This window comes from Physeter macrocephalus, chromosome 18 (assembly GCF_002837175.3).
Source record: "Physeter macrocephalus isolate SW-GA chromosome 18, ASM283717v5, whole genome shotgun sequence".
Classification (NCBI taxonomy): Eukaryota; Metazoa; Chordata; class Mammalia; order Artiodactyla; family Physeteridae; genus Physeter; species Physeter macrocephalus.
Window position 1 is genome coordinate 3,927,122 of NC_041231.1, and position 18,901 is coordinate 3,946,022.

The 18,901-nt window shown below is 55.3% G+C and overlaps 1 protein-coding gene across 1 annotated transcript in view; it reads right to left on the reverse strand.

The window, feature by feature from the left end:
- Positions 1-15,508: 15,508 nt before the first annotated feature.
- MUC5AC (mucin 5AC, oligomeric mucus/gel-forming) overlaps positions 15,509-18,901 on the reverse strand; it is a 46,344-nt gene continuing 42,951 nt past the window's right edge. The window contains exons 66-75 of the mRNA XM_055079564.1: positions 18,829-18,860; positions 18,347-18,518; positions 17,898-17,999; positions 17,703-17,740; positions 17,195-17,317; positions 17,012-17,110; positions 16,579-16,698; positions 16,385-16,448; positions 16,165-16,279; positions 15,509-15,788 (exon numbers count right to left, since the gene is read on the reverse strand). Coding sequence (XP_054935539.1) covers positions 15,509-15,788; positions 16,165-16,279; positions 16,385-16,448; positions 16,579-16,698; positions 17,012-17,110; positions 17,195-17,317; positions 17,703-17,740; positions 17,898-17,999; positions 18,347-18,518; positions 18,829-18,860 — 1,145 coding nt within the window. The remainder of the gene's footprint in view (positions 15,789-16,164; positions 16,280-16,384; positions 16,449-16,578; positions 16,699-17,011; positions 17,111-17,194; positions 17,318-17,702; positions 17,741-17,897; positions 18,000-18,346; positions 18,519-18,828; positions 18,861-18,901) is intronic.

Below are 18,901 nucleotides of genomic sequence, written 5' to 3' on the forward strand. Positions count from 1 at the left end.
CGGCACGTGGGATCCTCCCGGACCGGGGCACGAACCCGTGTCCCCTGCATCGGCAGGCGGACTCTCAACCACTGCACCACCAGGGAAGCCCCAGAATTTCCTTTTTTTAAGGCTGAATAATACTCCATTGTATGAATATACTACATTTTGTTTATCCATTCATCATTTGACGGACATTTAGGTTGCTTTCACCTTTTGGCTATTGTGAATAAGGCCATGACGTCATCAACATGACGGTGTAGATATCTGAGTCCCTGCTTTCAATTCCTTTGGGTACATACCTAGGAGTAGAATCGCTAGATCATATCATAAGTCTATGTTTAACTTTTTGAGGAATCACCAAACAACAGAAGCATTTTACATTCCCAGCAAGAGTGCACAAAGTTTCCAATTTTTCCACATCCTTGCCAGTACTTCTTATATCCCCTCTTTTTTAATAATAGCCATCCTAACAGGTATGAAGTGGTATCTCACCATGGTCTTGATTTGCATTTCTCTAATGGCTATTGACGTTGAGCATCTGTTCCTGTGCTAATTAGCTGTTTGCATATCTTCTTTGGAAAAATGTCTATTCAAGTCCTTTGCTCATTTTTGAATTGGGTTGTTTGTTTTTTTTTGTTGTTGAGTTTTAGGAGTTCTTTTTTTGTTAAATTTAATTAATTAATTTATTTATTTGGCTATGTTGGGTCTTTGTTTCTGTGCGAGGGCTTTCTCTAGTTGCGGCGAGCGGGGGCCACTCCTCATCGTGGTGCGTGGGCCTCTCACTGTTGCGGCCTCTCTTGTTGCGGAGCACAGGCTCCAGACACGCAGGCTCAGTACCTGTGGCTCAAGGGCCCAGTTGCTCCGCGGCATGTGGGATCTTCCCAGACCAGGGCTCGAACCCGTGTCCCCTGCATTGGCAGGCGGAAGGAGTTCTTAATATCCTGAATATTAATCCCTAATCAGATATATGATTTACAAATATTTTCCCCATTCTGTGTTTGTCTTCTCACTCTCTTGATAATGTCCTTTGATGCAGAAAGGTTTTAGTTTTGATGTAGTCCAGTTTATCAATTTTCTTTTGTTGCCTGTGCTTTTAGGGTCATATCCAAAAGTCATTGCCAAACACAACATCACAAGGATTTTCCCCTAATTTTCTTCTAAGAGTTTCAGAGTTTTAGCTCTTACATTTAGGTCTTCGATCTATTTCGAGCTAATTTTCATATATGATGTCAGATAAGAGTCCAACTTCACTCTCTTGCTTGTGGATATCAAGTTTTCCCAGCACCATTTGTTGAAAAGGCTCCTTTCCCCTATTGAATGGTCTTAGCACACTTGTCAAAAACCAGTTGACTGTGTGTGCCAGGGCTTATTTCTGCACTATCTGTTCTATTCCATTAGTCTACATGCCTGTCTTTATGGCAGTACCACAGTGTTTTGAGTACTGCAACTTTGTAATAAGTTTTGAAATCGGGAAGAATGAGTCTTCCAACTTTGTTCTTCTTTTTCAAGAGTAATTTGACTATTCCCTTGAGATTCCACATGAATTTCTGTATGGATTTTTCTATTTCTGCAAAAACACTATTGGGATTTTGATAAGGATTACATAAAATCTGTATATCTCTTTGGGTAATATTGTTATCTTATCAGAATTAAGTCTTCAAATCCATGGATATGAGATATCTTTCTACTTATTTATGTATTCTTTAATTTCCTTCAGCAATGTTTTGTAATTTTTAAAATAAATTTATTTATTTAATTTATTTATTTAATTTATTTATTTTTGGCTACATTGGGTCTTTGTTGCTGTGCATGGGCTTTCTCTAGTTGCAGCGAGCGGGGGCTACTCTTCGCTGCAGTGTGCAGGCTTCTCATTGCGGTGGCTTCTCTTGTTGCAGAGCACAGGCTCTAGGCACATGGGTTTCAGTAGTTGTGGCTCTCGGGTTCTAGAGTGAAGGCTCAGTAGTTGTGGCACACGGGCTTAATTGCTCCACGGCATATGGGATCTTCCCAGACCAGGGCTCGAACCTGGGTCCCCTGCATCAGCAGGAGGATTCTTAACCACTGCGCCATGAGGGAAGTCCCAATGTTTTGTAATTTTCATTGTACAAGTCTTTTGCCTCCTTGCTTAACTGTAATCCTAAGTATTTTATTATTTTTGATGCTACTGTGAATGGAATTATTTTCTTAATTTCCTCTTTGGGTTGTCCCTCGCTAGTGTATAGCAACTTGCTGAATTCATTTATTAGCTCTGTCTTAGTCCATTTGGGCTGCTATAACAAAATGCCACAGACTAGGTTTCTTATGAACAACAGAAATTTATTTCTCACAGTTCTGGAGACTGGAATGCAGCCAGCATGATCGGGTTCTGGTGAAAGCCCTCTTCCTGGTTTCAGACTACCCACTTCTTGCAAAGTCAGCAGGGGCTAGTGATCTCTCTGGAACTGCTTTTATAAGGCACTAATCCCATTCATGAGAGCTCCACTCTCATGACTTAAGCACCTCCCAAATACCCCACCTCCTAATACCGTCACCTTTGAGGGTTAGAATATCAACATATGGATTTTGGAGGGAAACACACCATAGCAAGCTTGAATAGTTTTTGGTAGAATTTTCAGAAATTTCTACATATAAGATTATGTCATTTGTGACCAGGGATAGTTTATTTTCCAATCTGGATGCCTTTTGCTTCTTTTTCTTGCCTAATTGCTTTGGCTAGAACTTCTAATACTGTGCTGAATAGAAGCGATGAACGTACGCATCGTTGTCTTGTTCCTGATTTTAAAGGAAAAGCTTTTATCTTTCACCATTAAGTATGACATTAGCTGTGGGCTTTTCATGTATGACCTTTATTATATTGAGATAGTGTCCTTCTAGTCTTAGTTGAGTTCCTAATCATGAAAAGATATTGAAATTTGGCAGATTCTTTTTCTGCATTAATTGAGATGTGGGTTTTTTCCCTTTTCAATCTATTAATGTGGTGATTGGTTGATTTTTGTATGTTGAACATGCTTGCATTCCTGGAATAAAACTCACTTGATCATGGTGTAGAAACCTTTTCATATACTTCTGAATTTGTTTGCTAGTGTTTTGTTGAGGATTTTTGCGTAAGTATTCATACAGGATATTGGTACATAGTTTTCTTTATTTGGACCAAACATAGTTTTTTTTTTGTTGGTTTTTTTGAGGTTTTTAATTACTGATGATCTCCTTCCTAGTTAAAGGTCTATTCAGTTTGTCTGTTTCTTCATGAGTAAGTTTTGTTAGACTCTGTGTTTCTAGGCATTTGTCCATTTCTTCTAGGTTATCAAATTTGTTGGCATGCAATTGTTCATACTATTCCCTTTCATCATAGTTTTTAGTATTATTTGTATTATATTTATTTCTTTGTGATTCTAAGCACTTGTGATGTTAGTTTTTAATATACTATATTGCCCTCATTAGATTATACCTTCATATTCATAGAACAATATAAACTAATGCCAGTAATAATAATATTGTGGTACAAAAGATCCTGAAGCCTTTTTTTTTCAACTGTTTTGAGCAACCATACATGGTATTATGTTTTATTTCATTCTATTATTTTAATTTTTTATGTAAATATAGTTGATACACAATATTATACAATTTACAGGTGTACAAATAGTGATTTACAATTTTTAAAGGTTATGCTTCATTTATAGTTATTATAAAATATTGGCCATATTCCTCATGTTGTACAATATATCCTCATAGCTTATTTGTTTTATACATAATAGTTTGTACCTCTTAATCCCCTACCCCTATGTTGCCCTCCCCACTGGTAACCACAGTCTTTTCTCTACAACTATGAGTCTGTTGTTGTTGTTGTATTCACTAGTTTGTTGTATTTTTTGGATTCCACATATAAGTGATATCATACAGTATTTGTCTGTCTCTGTCTGACTTATTTCACTTAGTATAATACCCTCCCATTCCATCCATGTTGTTGCAAACCTTTAATCACATTTATTTCTATAAAATTGACAGTAATGCCCCTTTCATTTCTGATTTTAAAATTTGTTTCTCCTTCCTTTTTTTTCTTAGTCCATTTAGTTAAAGGTTTGTCAATTTTGTTGATCTTGTCAAAGAACCACCTTTTGGTTTTGTTGGCTCTCTTTGTTGTTTTTCTATTCTCTATTTTATTTATCTCTGCTCTAACCTTCATTTTTTCCTTGCTTCTGCTAGATTTGAGTTAAGTTTTCTCTTCTTTTTCTAGTTCTTTAAGGTATAAAGTTAAGTTATTGGTTTGAGATCTTTTTTCTTTTTTAATGTAGGTTTTACAGCTATAAATTTTCTTCTTAGCACTGCCTTTGCTGAATCTCCTGTTTTGGTATGTTGTGTTTTTGTTTTCATTCATCTCTAAGGATTTTCTCATTTCTTCTTTGACCTATTAGTTGTTTAAGAGTGTGTTGTTTACATTCCATGTATTTGTGAATTTTACAATTTTCCTTCCATTATTGATTTGTAGCTTCATTCCTTTATGGTTAGAAAAGATACTTTATATGATATTAATCTTTTAACATTTATTAAAGCTTGTTTTAGAGCATAACAATTAGTTTATTCTGGAGAATATCCCAAGTGCACTCGAGAAAATGTGTATTCTGCAGTTGATAGGTGGAGTGTTCTGTATATGCATGTAAGGCATAGTTGGTTTTTAGTCTTGTTCATGTCCTCTGTTCCATTATTGATCTTCTGCCTTGTTGTTCTATACATTATTGAAAGTGTGGTATTGAATTATCCAACTATTATTAGTAGTTTTATTATCTAGCTCTCCTTTCAAGTCGGCCAATGTTTGCATCATATATTTTGGGACTACACTGTTTGGTGCATATATCTTTACGATTGTTATATATTGTTGAACTTTTTTCTTTTATCAATAAATAATATCTTTCTTTGTCTCTTAAAAACTTAAAGTCTATTCTGTCTGATATCAGTGTAGCCACCCCACGTCTCTTTTGGTTGCTATTTGCATGAAATATCTTTTTCCATTCTTTCACTTTCAACCTATTTGTGTCTTTAGTTCTAAAGTGAATCTCTTGTGGACAGCATATAGTTGGATTGTTGTTGTTGTTTTTAATCAATTCTGCCTTGTGAATGGAAAGTTTAAATTGATTTACATTTAAAGTGATTACTGATAAGGAAGGACTTACTTCTGCCATTTTGCTATTTGTTTTCTGTATGTCTTCTAGCTCTTTTGTTCCTCATGTCCTCCACTACTGCCTTCTTTTGTGTTTAGTTGATTTTTTGTAGTGAAAAATTTTGATTCCTTTCTCATTTCCTTCTGTATATATTATGTAGATATTTTTTGTGGTTATCATGGGATTACATATAACACCCTAAAGTTAAAACCGTCTAATTTGAATTGACACCAGTTTAGTTTCAATTGCATACAAAACTCTAATCCCATATAGTTCCTTCCCCTCCTAATGTTATTGTTGTAACAGATTAAATCTTTATGCCTTGTGTGCTAATAACATAGATTTGCAATTATTTTCGTGAATTTATCTTTTAAATCATAGAAAATGAAATGTAGAGTTACAAACAAAAATTACAACCATACTGGCTTTTATATTTGCCCACATATTTAGCTTTATTGGATATCTTTATTTTCTTATAGAGCTTTGATTTACTGTCTAGTGTCTTTTCATTTCAACCTGAAGGGTTGCTCTCACTTTCGAAGGGCAGCTTTGCCAGATAAAGAATTCTTGGTTGATTGTTTTTTCTTTCACCACTTCAGATGTATCATTCAGTGCCTTAATGGCTTCCAAGGTTTCTGATGATAAATCAGCTGATAATCTTATTGAGAATGAATTCTCTTTTCTCTTGGTACTTTTGAGATTTTCTTCTTTGACTTTCAACGGTTTAGTTATAATGTATGTCAATGTGGACCTCTTTGAGTTTATCCTACCTGGAGTTTGTTGAGCTTCTTAGAAGTTTTCAGCCATTATTTCTTCACATAATATTTTTGCCCCTTTCTCTTCTCTGCACGGACTCTCATTATGCATATGTTGGCCCACCTGATGATGCCTGACAAGTCCTTTAGGCTCTATTCACTTTTCTTCATTCCTTTTTTCCTGCTCCCCAAATTTGTTTATTTCAATTGTTCTGTCTTCAAGTTCGTTGAGTCTTTCTTCTGCTTGCTCAAGTCTGCTATTGAGCCCCTCTAGTGAATTTTCCATTTCAGTCACTGTATTTTTCAGCTCCAGAATTTCTAATTTTTTAAATAATTTCTATCTTTGTGTTAATATTCTCATTTTGTACATGCATCATTTCCCTGATTTCCTTTGGTTTTTGTCCATGTTTTACTTTAGCTCTTTGAGCACACCTAAGGCAGTAGTTTTAAAGTCTTTGTCTAGTAAGACTGATGTCTCGACCTCCTTATGGATGATTTCTGTAAATTTATTTTGCTCCTTTGAATGGGCCATATTTTCTTGTTCTTTGTAAGCCTTGTGATTTTTTGTTGAAAATTGGGAGGTAACTCTGGAAATCAGATTCTCCCCTTCCCAGTGTTTGCTATTCTTTTTCTTTTCGTTCTTTCTCTTTTTGTTGTTGAAGGATGTAGCGGTCCATTTGTTTTGAGACTTTTCCAAAGTCTTAATTTTTACAAAGACTATTCTTTGTTTTGTGTGATCACTGAATCTTTGCTGGTTTAGCTTGCGTTCAACGGGTGTTTGGGCAGAGTTTCCTTGAGTAGCAGGAGCTTTCCCAGTCTTCACAGCCTGGCGCTGTCCTTCAGCACTTAGGCAGGCTTGCTCTGAGCCTGGGGACCAGCCCAAGATGAAATCTTGCCTGGGCATGAGTGTGTCTTTCTAAATTCCTGCATGTGCATGGCTGCTTTTGAATGCCCGAATTTCTCAAAGAGTCCTACTTCAACTCCTCCAGGCCTTAGATCGTCCATTTTATGTCTCCAACTGTAATCTCTTGCCCCAGGAGTCTGTGTCTGTAGTCACTTCGCAGCTTTTATGAGCAGTGTCTGCCACTTTTGCCACTTGAATTCCAGGTTAAGCAAAACAGAGATGCGTGCCTTGCATCATTCCTTTGTGAATCCACCAGATGTTCCCAGTAATTTGCAAATATGGTATTCTCTGCTCCTTCTGGCTTGGGGTGGGGGAGGGGAAGGGAACTGGGCTGGCAACCCAAGACCAAAACTGCCACTGCACTGGGGATGGGCAAGGGTGAGTGAAAATGCCACAAAACTTTCCTATCCTTCTGAAGATGGCCTTTTCTGGATTGGACATTAGCTTGGTTCCTGTAAACCTCTGACTATCTTCTAGAGCTCTGAAGACAGTTATTCCAGACAGTTTCTCCTTGTCCTTTTCAATGCTTCTGTGGAAAACGAGACCTTAGAGCTTCCCAGCCCACCACAGAGCCATTCTGAAAATACAAGTTCGTGAGGCTAGATGGATATAAATGAATAAATGAAAAATAAATAAATGGGAGAAAAGAGAAAGCTCTTCCTACTGCAGAATGCAGGTAAGAAGAGTGGATGTGATTAGAAAAGCATCAGTGGGCGCTAACGCTAAAGGGAGTGGGATCCTTACATGGTCCCAAGCCTCTCCCATAAGACCCTTATTAATTCCAAGGAGGGAAGTGGCTACTTTCCAGTGGAAAACCTGACATACCCACCCTGAGCCAAAGTGAACTCCCATTGGTCGATCCAACTGACATCACGTGCCTCCAGGTATAACGAACCGAGAAGGACACAGCTTCACTCCTGCTAAGTGTGTACTCCAGCCACGACACAAGGAAGCCACAGACAGACCCAGATTTGGGGGTGCTGCACCACGTAACTGGCCCACACTACTCAAAAAGGGCATGGTCAAGAAGCCCAGAGAAAGGCTGGGGACAGATTCCAGGTTAAAGATGACCAAGGAGGCTGCACTCACGTGACATGCAGTCCTGGGTCAGACCCCAGACTGGGAGGAATGGACACCAGCAGGACAAGCGAGGGGTGTAGCGGCCTGAGGACGGCAGGTGGTGCTGCATCTTCACAGACCCCGCCCTACTTCTGGGAGACACACCCCCATCTATTTAGGGTGAAGGGGCAATCTTCTTAAACTCCAGTGATACAGAGAAAATATGTAGACACAGAGAAAGGGGAGGGCAGGTACAGCACCGCCCAAGAGCAAATAGTACAGCAAAGGGAGCAAAATACAAACCCTGGAGAATCTGGGCTAAAGGCAGACAGGAGCTCTTTATACTATTTTTGCAACTTAACCATAAATTGGAAATTGTATCCAAAAGTTCTCCAGAAAGCTCCATGCTGGCTGTGATTTGGGGAATGGACTAGAGGGAGGCCATTGGGGGACCACTGCACCTGTACATGGCAGGGACACAGTGGTGATGTTGGGGAGGGCCAAAGGGAAACGGGGGAAGGAGGAGGGGGAGGAAATAAGGGAGAGCGGAGGAGGGGCAGGCGCACTATCTTCTGGGCAGAGCTAGCCGGGGCAGGGGCCCCTTGACGTGGCAGGTCCCCAGGCAGGTGCAAGAGGTGCCTCCCTGTCCCCTTCTCCCCCCTCCCTCTCCACCCCCTCCCCCGTCCTCTTCCCCAGCCCTGTTGTGAATCCCCTGGAGAAGCAGCACCCCCATATGGGGCCAAGGTCTTGGGGAGGGTCACAGGACCCCCCGACGGGGCAAAGCCTGGGCGAAGGGGCAGGCATGGCCCAGCATGGGCAGGGAGATGTGGACAGAGGAGAAGGTTGGGCCCCTGGGCCCACGTTTGCTCAGGATTAAGACAGCATGAGGGAGAATAAACAGTAGCGGGTGGGGTGTCCTGGCCGCCAGCAGACGTGACTAGGTGTCAGTGGGCAGTGTGCCCTCCTCCCTCCAGGAACCCCAGTGTTGACTCAGAACCACAGGCTGGCAGAGGGGCCCGTCGCAGCCCCACACAGCCCGGGGCCACACCCCGCAGCCGGTGCCGAGGGGCGCCTGGCCCTGAGGCTACACAGGCCGGTCACCCACATCCAAGCCCTGCCTGCTGCCCTCCCCACCGGCCTCAAGGCCCCAGCGGTGACCAGCGACCGGAGAGGGCGGCCGGGAGACACAGCACCGTCCTGGGCCACGCCGCCCTCGTCTGGGCTCAGACCCCGGGCTGGGGGAGGCCCAGCCCTCCTGGGGGTCACAGTCCCAGGCCTGATCTCTGACGTCTGGAGGCCCCGACTTCACTCTGCTGCGTTTTCTTGGGGAGGCTGAAGGGGTTCCCTCGTGTCTGGGTATCTTGTTCGTGTTCTGTCAGGGCCCCCGCCACCCCCCACGTCGGGGATGGGGCCGATGCGGCAAGTGGAGGGCACCCCAGCGATGGGTGAGTTTGAACTCTGGACTGTAGCAGGAGGGCGGGGAGGACGGCTGACAGCGGCGGTCCTGGTGGCCAGGAAAGGCCTCGAGGCGCGAGCTGGACTAGCGGTCCGGGGGGGAGGGTTGGATGGAGGCTTCTTGGGAGCACCAGCCGGGGGCGGGGGAGGAGCTGCTGGAGCTGCCTCGCCATGTCTGCCCCACGTCCGCCCAGCAGAGCGGCTGCCAGGCCCCTCAGGGCTCAGGCCCGCTCGGGATGGACCTTGCTGGCCGGCAGGACGGTGGGACCCGCAGGGGGCGGCAGTGGCCAGAGCGCCTTGCCCACAGCCCCCTCCCCCAGCCCCCTTCCCCAGGAGGCTGCCTGGCCTCTGCAAGAGCGGTTTCTGCCAGCAGAGCAGTCCCTGCCCTCCGTCCCCAGGGCTCTGGCGTCCACGTCTGCAGGTCTGGCCAGGGACCGTGTGAGTGACACGCACACCCGGGTGCAACGTGAGCAGAGACGTAGGTGCCGTGGCTGGAGAGACGCCGTCTCCCTGATGCCTAGGGCTGGAGTTGTGGCCGCCGCCCCAGGGGCAGCTTCTGCAGGGGCCCTGGGAGGAGACGGGGGCCGGGGGGAAGCTCCTGGTGGTTTCCCACACGCTGAACCGTCCCCTCGTGGAACCATGGAGGCTCGGCCGTCAGCTGAGGACAGAGCGTGGGTGCAGCCAGCAGGAAACAAAGACCCCACCCCAGGGACGGAACTCCAGGCCCCACTTCCTGGGGCTGGAGGCTAAGGGCTGGGAGGGGGTCCAGGAAAGGACGGGTCTGGAGACAGGGCGCCAAGTCCCTCCGCCCGAGGGCTCAGCCTGTGGCCTGCAAGGTTGAGTCTAGGGTCCACGAGGCCAGGCCACCCCTCCCACCTGGGGGACAGTCTCCAGACACCCAGGCTGCCATGGGGCCGCTGGCTCTGTGGACGCTGTGTGCCCCCGGGGCTGGCTTCCCTGGTGGAAGCAGGAAGGGCCGGGGCCCCGGGCGGGGAGGGGCCCCCGGGAGGGGCTGGGCGGGAAGGGGGGCCACCTCATGCCCCGGGGATTTCTTGCCCCTCACGGCCTCCAGTGGGCAGGGTGCCTTGCTCAGAGAGGTCTCCTGAAGTGGGCGGCACCTGCTGACAGGCTGTGTCCCCGGAGGGCACCCTACCTGCTCCCTCGTTTCATGGGGGTGGGGGGCTGTGACACTCCCAGGACAGGGTGGCCCTGAGCTTGGCATGGGTGCTGGGGTCCCCTCAGGGCCTGTCAACCTGGGGGCGAGGGCACCGAGTTCCCTGAGCCCTGTGGGGGCTGGGGGCGCCCAGGCTGTTTGTCTCGGTGGAGGGGCCGTTCCCATCCAGCTGCGTCAGCTCTGACCTGCCCTGGCGACCCTCCCGCCCAGCCCCCCGGGCAGCCCCCTGCTCGGCAGCTGGACACCCCCGGGGTGGATGCTGGGTTGCGGGGGGGGTTCCTCAGTCCCAGGCTGATCACTGACCGCGCAGAGCCCCCCGCTGTTGTCAGAAACCCACCTGATCGTGCCCATCGTCATCCGAGTTCTGGGCTGGTTTTCCATCTTCGTTTTTGTTCGCAGCTCTAGGCGTCCTCCACCTCCCCCTGTCTGTCCTTGCTTGGCTCCGGGAACCATGCTCTTTGGAACCTCAGTCATAAACCCATTTTCTTCTGGAAGCCAGGACACAGGGGCTTCACAGTGGTAACACGATGATGTTTTATTTTTATTCTATTCTGTAAAGAAATAAAACCCTGGTGTGCCTCTCTATAGGTGGGTTCTATGAGCCGCGAGAAAGCCACGGATGCAGACAGCGACCCCAGGTGTGTCACCCTGTCCACGGACCGCGGTGAAGGGGAACCACGGAGTTTATGTCAGCAAAGCCCAGGGCTGTTGCCAGCATCTGGCGTTTTACATCTCGCCGAAGGGCTCCCTCCCCACTTCCCATCACAGAACCATCTCCCACAGCTTCCCTGGGGCTGCGGGGTCCTCACCTGCGAGGTCTTGAGCCTCCTGGAGTCCAGAGCGGAGGAGACATAGCTCCCGCCTCCCTCCCCTCCCCTCCCCTCCCTTTCTTTTCTATCTGCACTCACTCCCTTGACAATCTCCCGAGCTGGAGAGCTGAAGCTCCGACTTCTCCCATCTTTGCCTCCCTGTGAGGGCAGGCTCCAGCCCTGGCCCCCCCGACTCACATGTCCACCTGCCACCCTGACCTCTCCACCGGGCGTCTAATGGTCAAACACAGTGTGACCCCACCGAGCTCCTACCCACCCCAATGCCCTTCCCCAGCCACCCCATCCTTCCCCGGCCCCCGATGGAGGGTGCTGTCTATTCACCCACACTCCACAGCCGGTCCATCGCCGAACAGTCACCTTCACCAGTGACCTACCCCCCAGCTCGGACCCCACCCAGACTCCTGCTTCTTGTCTCAGCCCGTGTGTCTGTCCTCACCCTGCAGTGGGGCCTGAAGGACAAGGCAGAGCTCTACAACCTCTGCCCAGTCCCCCAGTGCCCCTTCACTCAGTGCTAAGGCCTGGTTCTGGCTGACCCTGAGGCCCACTCCGCCTGGCCCGGCTGCCCTCCAGCCGCCCCTCCCCGCCCACCTCGGGCACACCCGTGTCCCTGCAGCTCCGACCTCCGACCCCGCCGGGCCCTGCCGGGGCACCTCCCCCAGACATGCCCAGGCTCCCTCCTTCCCTTCCTCCCTCCCTCCCGGCCACCGAGCGGGACCCCAGCAGCAGAAAGGGGTTCTCTGCCTTACTCCCCCGCGGCACTAACGCGTGGCCTCATTCCCGGTGATCCGTCCACGCTTCCTGCCAACGCCAGGCTCGCGCTGTGCGTGGCTCCGCGCGCGGCCCTGGGTCCCGGGCTGCCACGTGGCCCAGCTCCTGGCGCAGCCCTGGCTCCGAGATCGCCGCGGTACTTCCCGCACCGGCGGGCAGTGCCCTCCGCTCTTTGTCAGTTGATCCGGATATCTGAGGACCTTTGACGTCCATGCAGATTCTGCAGTGAGTTTGCCGACTTCCTCTGAAGACCGGGCCGCGAGGCTGTCTGGGCCATGTTCACGGAGACGCCTGTGTGATGGCCCGGGCCCCACGTGTCCCCACGGGGTTGGCTGCGAATCGCCAATCCGCTGCCCAGGGCCCAGGTCAAATAGGTCAGAGCTGTGACCTGCACGTGCCCAGGACCAGGCCGGCCGCTGGCGCCCCAGCTCTGGCCTCAGACCAAGCAGCCCTCTCCAGTGGTTCGGGCCTGGGTGGGAGTCCAAGTGTCCCTGGATGGGGTGGGCGTGCTGGGGGCAGAGGTCAGGAGAGGGCTGCAACCCAACCTGCACACCACGGTCACAGGCTCCCCAGTGTCCTGTGTCCCTGTCCATCTGCTTCCCCATATCCAGGAGCCCCCAGCACCCTTTATCTGGGCAGAAGCTGCCCCCGATCAGGTCCCCCCAGCATGAGGGTGGACGCCCCTTCCCCATCTGCCTGGGGCAGGACCCAGAAATGAAGGGATGGCTCTGCCAAGGCCAGACTCCACGGGGGCCAAAGGAGGTGGGGCCTGGCCCCGGGACCTCTTCTGGCCATGTGTCCCCACCCCCGTGGTGACAAATCATCCCCCGTCCCCTCCCAGCATCCAGCAGGTGGGGGCCCCAAGCACAGCCTGGAGGAGCCGCCCTGCAGGCAGAGCCGTGGACGCCTCGGTGGGCCGGACCCAGCTCCGTTGCTCTTCGTGGCACCGCCTGGCCAGGGCTGCGGGTCTGGGGTGGCAGCAGGGACCCGTTATCTGGTTACTCTTGCCGCCTGGTCCCAGTTCCGGGCAGGGGAGGGGTTGTGCACTCCCGGGGGATGGAGGTTTAATCACTGCGTTGGCGTCCGTCCCAGCCAGAGAGGAAGAGCGGGCTCCCTCCGACACCCGATCCCCTCCGGGGGCAGTGGCGCTGATTAGGGTGCCACCTGCGGCTACAGGGCCAGCCAGTCACTGGGGCGGCAGCTCCCAGAGCCAGAGGGCCGGGAACTTCCTGCTCCCAGGAGGGCGTCCCATGGGGGTGGCAGTGACTTCCCTGCCCGGACCTCGTTGCCACGTCCATCCACCTCCCACTCGGGCCGTCTCCTGGGCCCAAGGGGTCGTGGGGTCATGGCTGCGGGAGCCCCTCGGCCCCTACCTGGGCTCTGACGGGGAGGTCAGGCTGTGAGGTCAGCTCCACGGCCCGCACGGCCGGCCGGAGCAAACAGCCGGGTCAGGCGGGCCGTGGGGGGCTGGACCAGGGCACCGGGCACTTGGTGTTCAGGACGGGGCACACAGGGGTGGGAGTGGGCAATGCCGGCCAGAGATGTGTAAACTGTAAAGAGCGGTCCTCACCCTCATCCAGGGTCCTCGCGGCCCTGCGGCCCTCAAGGGGCGGCCCAGCCTCAGAGGACGTAAGCCACCGCCCTGGACCCCTGAGACCCCTGACTCTGCTTCCTGAGCCCCTGGCCCAGCCAGAGGCGCCAGGACCACTGTGCTGCCACCTTGTGGCAGTGCAGGGACTGCAGCCGGGTCCTGGAGGTGGGGCTTTTGGTGCCACCAGCCCTGGACCCACCCGGTCCCCAGACCCAGCTCAGCCTGGCCCTGGTCCTTGTGACCAAGGCAGCGTGAGGTGGACGCGGTGGGCATCTAATTCCAGGAGCCGCAGCAGGGACATGAGGACATGAGTCCAGCTTCCTGTGTTTCCACAGTTGACCTCCAGCAAGCTGCCCTCCCCGGGCTTAGGTTCCAGCAGGACTGAGAGCCTGCTACCACCCGCCTCCATGTTGTCGTGGAGGACAGGTGGCGAGGCATCCGCCCCTGCCCTGCATCCAGGCCTGGCCGCCCAAGCCTACCGCCCAGCGTCCACAGGTGCCCGAGGCCTTCTCTGGCCCAGCAAAGGGGCCCCAAGATGCGTGGGGCCGTGGGAAGCTCGGCGGGACTGAGCCCCAGGGCGACCCTGGTGGCCGGCACTGTCCAGCCTGGCAGCCCCCCGCCCCGTCAGGGTCCAGGCCAGGCTGGCCTCGCAGCAATGGCCGGGGTCAGCTGGCTGGCACCTGGCCCCGTGGGCTTGTCTGCTCTGGTCGCCCCTTCCTGGCACTCAGGCTTGGGGAGCTCAGGGCACCCTGTGCATTCCTGTGCTGGACCCTGCCCCCTGCCCCTCTCCGCTGCCCTGTGTGGGCAGCAGGCTCCCTCCATGCCTGGAGAGGGACATCCGCACGGCCCTTGCCCACCCTCCCAGTGCTGCTGTGGGGCCGGGTCCAGCCTGAGGCCAGTGTGTCACCGGGGGTGTCGGGGACTCCCCTGGGGCCTCCAAGGAAGAGGGGGCTGGGTTTTCGAAACTTGGAGGTTCCCAGGGCAGGGGGCAGGGGTCCCAGAGGGGAGGGCAACAGCACTCCTGGGGGATTGGTCTCCCTTGGGCCTGCGTGCACACATACACGTGTGCACACACACGCACACATACACGTGTGCACACACATGCACACATACACGTGTACGCACACGTGCACTGCACACACGCACACACGTGCACAGACACAGGTGCACTGCACACCGAGCTTGACTTTGGTGTGATGGGAGAGTCCAGAGATTTGTAGAGAGAAGATGGAGCCTTCCCAGTCTGACGGCTCAGCTGGGTGGACCCGCGGGACTCCCGCCCTCTGTCCGGCCAAATGCACAGGAGACCAGGCAGCTGGCCTGCCCCGCCCCGGGCCCACGTCTGCCCTCCGACCTGCTCCCGGCTTTTATGGACAAGCTTAAAAATCACACGGAGCCCACGAATTGCAAATGCTGCAAGTGTATTTCCGAAACCGATGGCCCTTTCCTGAGGCCCAGGGCCGAGGCAGGGGTGAGGCTTTGCCTCCCAGTGGCCGGCCGAGCAGTCAGTTGCTGCATCTGAGGGACCGTTGTGGATCAGGCCCTTACGTGATGCTGAAGGCGGGGACCAGCAGGCTGGACCCGCAGCCAGAGGAGCCTCCCCCACCCCCTGCCCACCCGGGCTGGTCCTGAGCAGGCAGCTGCAAGCCCGTCAGGGCCACTGCACACCCGGGGCCGCTGGACCCGGAGAGGGACGAGGGGTGGACCGTGCATCCTAGGCTTGGGTCACCTGGCCCGGGGCTCAGGTTCCACTGGCCTTGGAGGCTGAGACTGCAGCGAATACAAACGTTCTTGTGGGCCTGTCCTGGAGGGACAGGGTGGGGCTGCGGCCCGCCTACTGCAAAGGCCGGGGAGCCGGGGCCCCTCTCCTCCGGCGCCTGAGCCCCGTCTCCTGGCTCCGCCCGGCCCCCTGCGCCATCTGCACCTCCCCTGAGTGGCCGAGGCCCCCGTGGGGGTCGCAGTGCAGGCCCACACAGCCGCACTCCTCCACCTCCGTGTAGCTGAAGGCCTGGCTGGAGCCGTCCTCGCAATGCAGGGTCACGTTCCGCAGAGAGGCGCGCAGCTCACGGCAGCAGCGGCACGTGTGCCTCACAGAGTGGGCCTCCAGGGAGTACCTGTGGGCAGGGGCCGCCTGAGCTCGCGGCTCGCGGGTGGCGTTTAACAGCGGCTCCCGCGTGCCAGTCACGGCAGCTGAGGTGCCCTGGGGCTCCTTCCGAGCCCCCCAAAGGCTGGGGAGGGGCCCAGCAGGCTCTCACCAACCACTTGACCAGCAGGTCACCACCGGGGACCCCGAGTCTGGGGCTCAGTAGAGAGAAGAGTGTGAGTCCAGACAGGTCACGAGGCGTCCCTGGACCCCGGCCCAGCCCCCGCCGGCCCCCCGCCCCCCATCCTGCCCCCGTCTGCCCGCCCCAAGCCCCACCCCACAGGAGCCCTCTGTGGCGGGGCGGGGGGGTTGCGGGTCTGCCCTGGGCGAGTCAGGGGCTCACGTACACGGAGGTGGTGTCCCCGCAGTTGCCCTGGCAGTAGGCGAGGCGCACGGGCCCCACGGAGCTGCAGCCTGGCTGCCGGAGGACCTGGAGCTCGTGGCGCACGGCGCAGGTCGACTCTGGGGAGGGACGCGGGAGGCGGCGCAGAGGTCAGCCCTGGCCGGGCGCCCCCCGCCCCCCGCCGCCTCCCGCGTCCCCCTCCCCTGGCCGGCACGCCCGCTCACTGTTCGGGGATGGGGGTGGGGGGCAGTAGTGGCAGCAGCCGTCCTCGCTCAGCCGAGCCTCGTCCTGCGAGGACAGAGACGCCGTTAGCGAGGGCAGGGACGCAAGACGGTGGCGCCCACTCCCATCCGGGGCCTGAGCCTCCCGTGGCCGCGGTCGGCCCCCCGGGCAGGGCGGGCGGGCTCCCAGGACTCACCGCAGGACACCTGAGGGGGGGACACGCCTTCTCCGTGGTCACCAACACGAGCCCATTCCGGTACTTCTCACACTGATGTGTCACGCAGCGGCTCCCGGCGTGTGGCCAGGACTCGCCGGGCTGCAGCGGGGCCCAGCCGGCAAGTGAGTGGCCCTCCCCCAGGCCCCCCCCCAGCGGGGGAGGGCGCTGCATCCGTCTGTCTGTCAGCCCCCAGCCCACGGGCTTCCGGAGGCTCCCGCGGGCTCTGCCCTGCGCCCGCCTTGCACTGACGGCTCCCCAGGGGCCCCGGTGCACCAGGAAGCCATCCACCCAGCTCCCCCGCTGTGGCTGTGCGCTCCCGGCGGCCCCCCCGTGCGGGGGTGGGGCTGGCCCCCCCGGAGCCCGTGGCCGGCCCCGCCCGGAACTCACCCCAAGCCCCGTGACCGCTACTCACACGGAGGAGGTGAGCAGAGCTGTCGCTGGTGTTCATGACGCAGGCCACCTGCACGCACTCGCCGCAGCACTGCCCGCTCTGTGTCTGGTACTCGAAGCCCTGGGAGGGGGGCAGGGTGTGCGGCCTGAGCCCCGGCTGGGCGCCGCGTGGGGGTGGGAGCGTGCAGGTGAGTGGCCCACTCACCACGGGGCAACGGGTGCTGCAGATCTGGGTCTCACAGCTGATCACGAACGTGTCCGACTGGGGGCCACCGGGCAGCTCACACCAACACTTTTCGCACAGGTTCGAGGAAACGATGGCGCCAGGCTGGGGGAGTCCAGGTGACGGCGTCTGCCCCGCCGGGCCTGGTGCCCCTGCCCTCCCGGACGTCCCCTCCAGGCCTGACCCCGCCAGGCAGGCTCTTCCCCTGAGGTGACCCTCAGCAGTGCCTCCTGCTCGGGGTCCCGGTCTTGGGGACAGAGCCCCAGGGCTGCTCCTCCAGCGAGGTCACGTGCTCTGGAGGACCCGGCACGGGGAGAGCGAGGCTGGGGGCCTTCACAAGTTCAGGACAGGGGTTGTGGTCCCAGAAGAGCCCACTGCTGCTCCGAAGGCCACCCAGGCCCGCAGGGACGCAGCCTTGGGGAGAAGCTGGCAGGACGGGGGGACTCCGGTCCCTGTGCACCAGGGGGCCTGACCTTCGGCTGGTTCTTACCTGGTACAAGGTGCCGTTGATGCTGCAGACGGTCCGGCCTGCTCAGGGGAGAGAGCAGACCTGCAGACCCACCGTCCCCCTGTCCCGCCGGCCTCCCGCGGAGCGGCTGCCCGCGCCCACCACTATAGCACCCCAGCCCCGGGCGACGGCCCATGTTCCTCCCCAGCCTGGCCGCCGCTGAGCCAGGACACTCACCGCACTTTGGGGTCGGGCAGCAAGCCCCTTCCTTGTAGGTCAGGACGGAGCGGGAGCCTTCCGGACAGTCCACGGGCGCGGGGCAGTGTGTGGTGTTGCAGGCTACAGCAGACGGAAGGGGGCGTCAGGGGACCTGCCTCCCTCCCAAGCCCGAGTGTCGCCTCTCCCTGGGGGTCCCCAGGAGTACTGACTACCCAGTGGACGGGTGGTAGGCTCTCCAGGGCGTGCCCACCGCCACGGGGGACGAGGCTGCTGGTCGGCCCTGACCTCCACGGTAGCCCTTACTCTCGAGCCTTCCTGCTGGGGGTCAGCAGCTGAAGCCACCTAAAGGGAGGGCATGCCCACCACCCTCCTGGGCTGTGCCCCCAGGTGCCTCGGGACCCTTCAGGGGCAAAGCTGGCCAGCCCTGAGCCTGTACATGTGCGCCCCCCGCCCGGCCGGGGGCTCACCGCAGGTGTACTGGGGACAGCACTGGCCGGTCTGCAGGGCCACGGGCACCGGCACCAAGCCGGGCTCGGGGCAGGCGGGGGGCGGGGGGCAGGGCCGAGTCTGGCAGCTCAGATTCCGGGTGCTGCCCTTGCAGCTGCACTCCTGGCAGTCCACGCTGACCGTGTGGCCAGGCTGTCAGGGGAGGGACATGGGGCCCCGGGCCGCCGGTCACCTGCCTGTCCCGTGGCACGGTGGGAGGAGGGGAGCCCGCGGCTGAGGGCCTGCAAGGGGTCTTCAAAAGTGTGGCTGGGGCTCTGGGGGGGCCCTGGGGGCCAGGAGGCGGGGCGGGAGGGGGTCTCCAGGGAGGGCGGGACGCGGCCAGCCTTGGGGCCGGCACCCACCCTCCTCCGGGGCCCTGCAAGGAGGCCTCCTGAGTCTTTGCTCAGGAAACCCTGGCCCCTCCCTTCCCCTCCTCTGAGCCCCCCGAGGGCGCCGCACTCACCTCCACAGGCTCCCCGTGGGGCCCCAGGCAACCTGGAGGGAAAGAGAGGACGTCATCGCTGGGCCTCCACGGC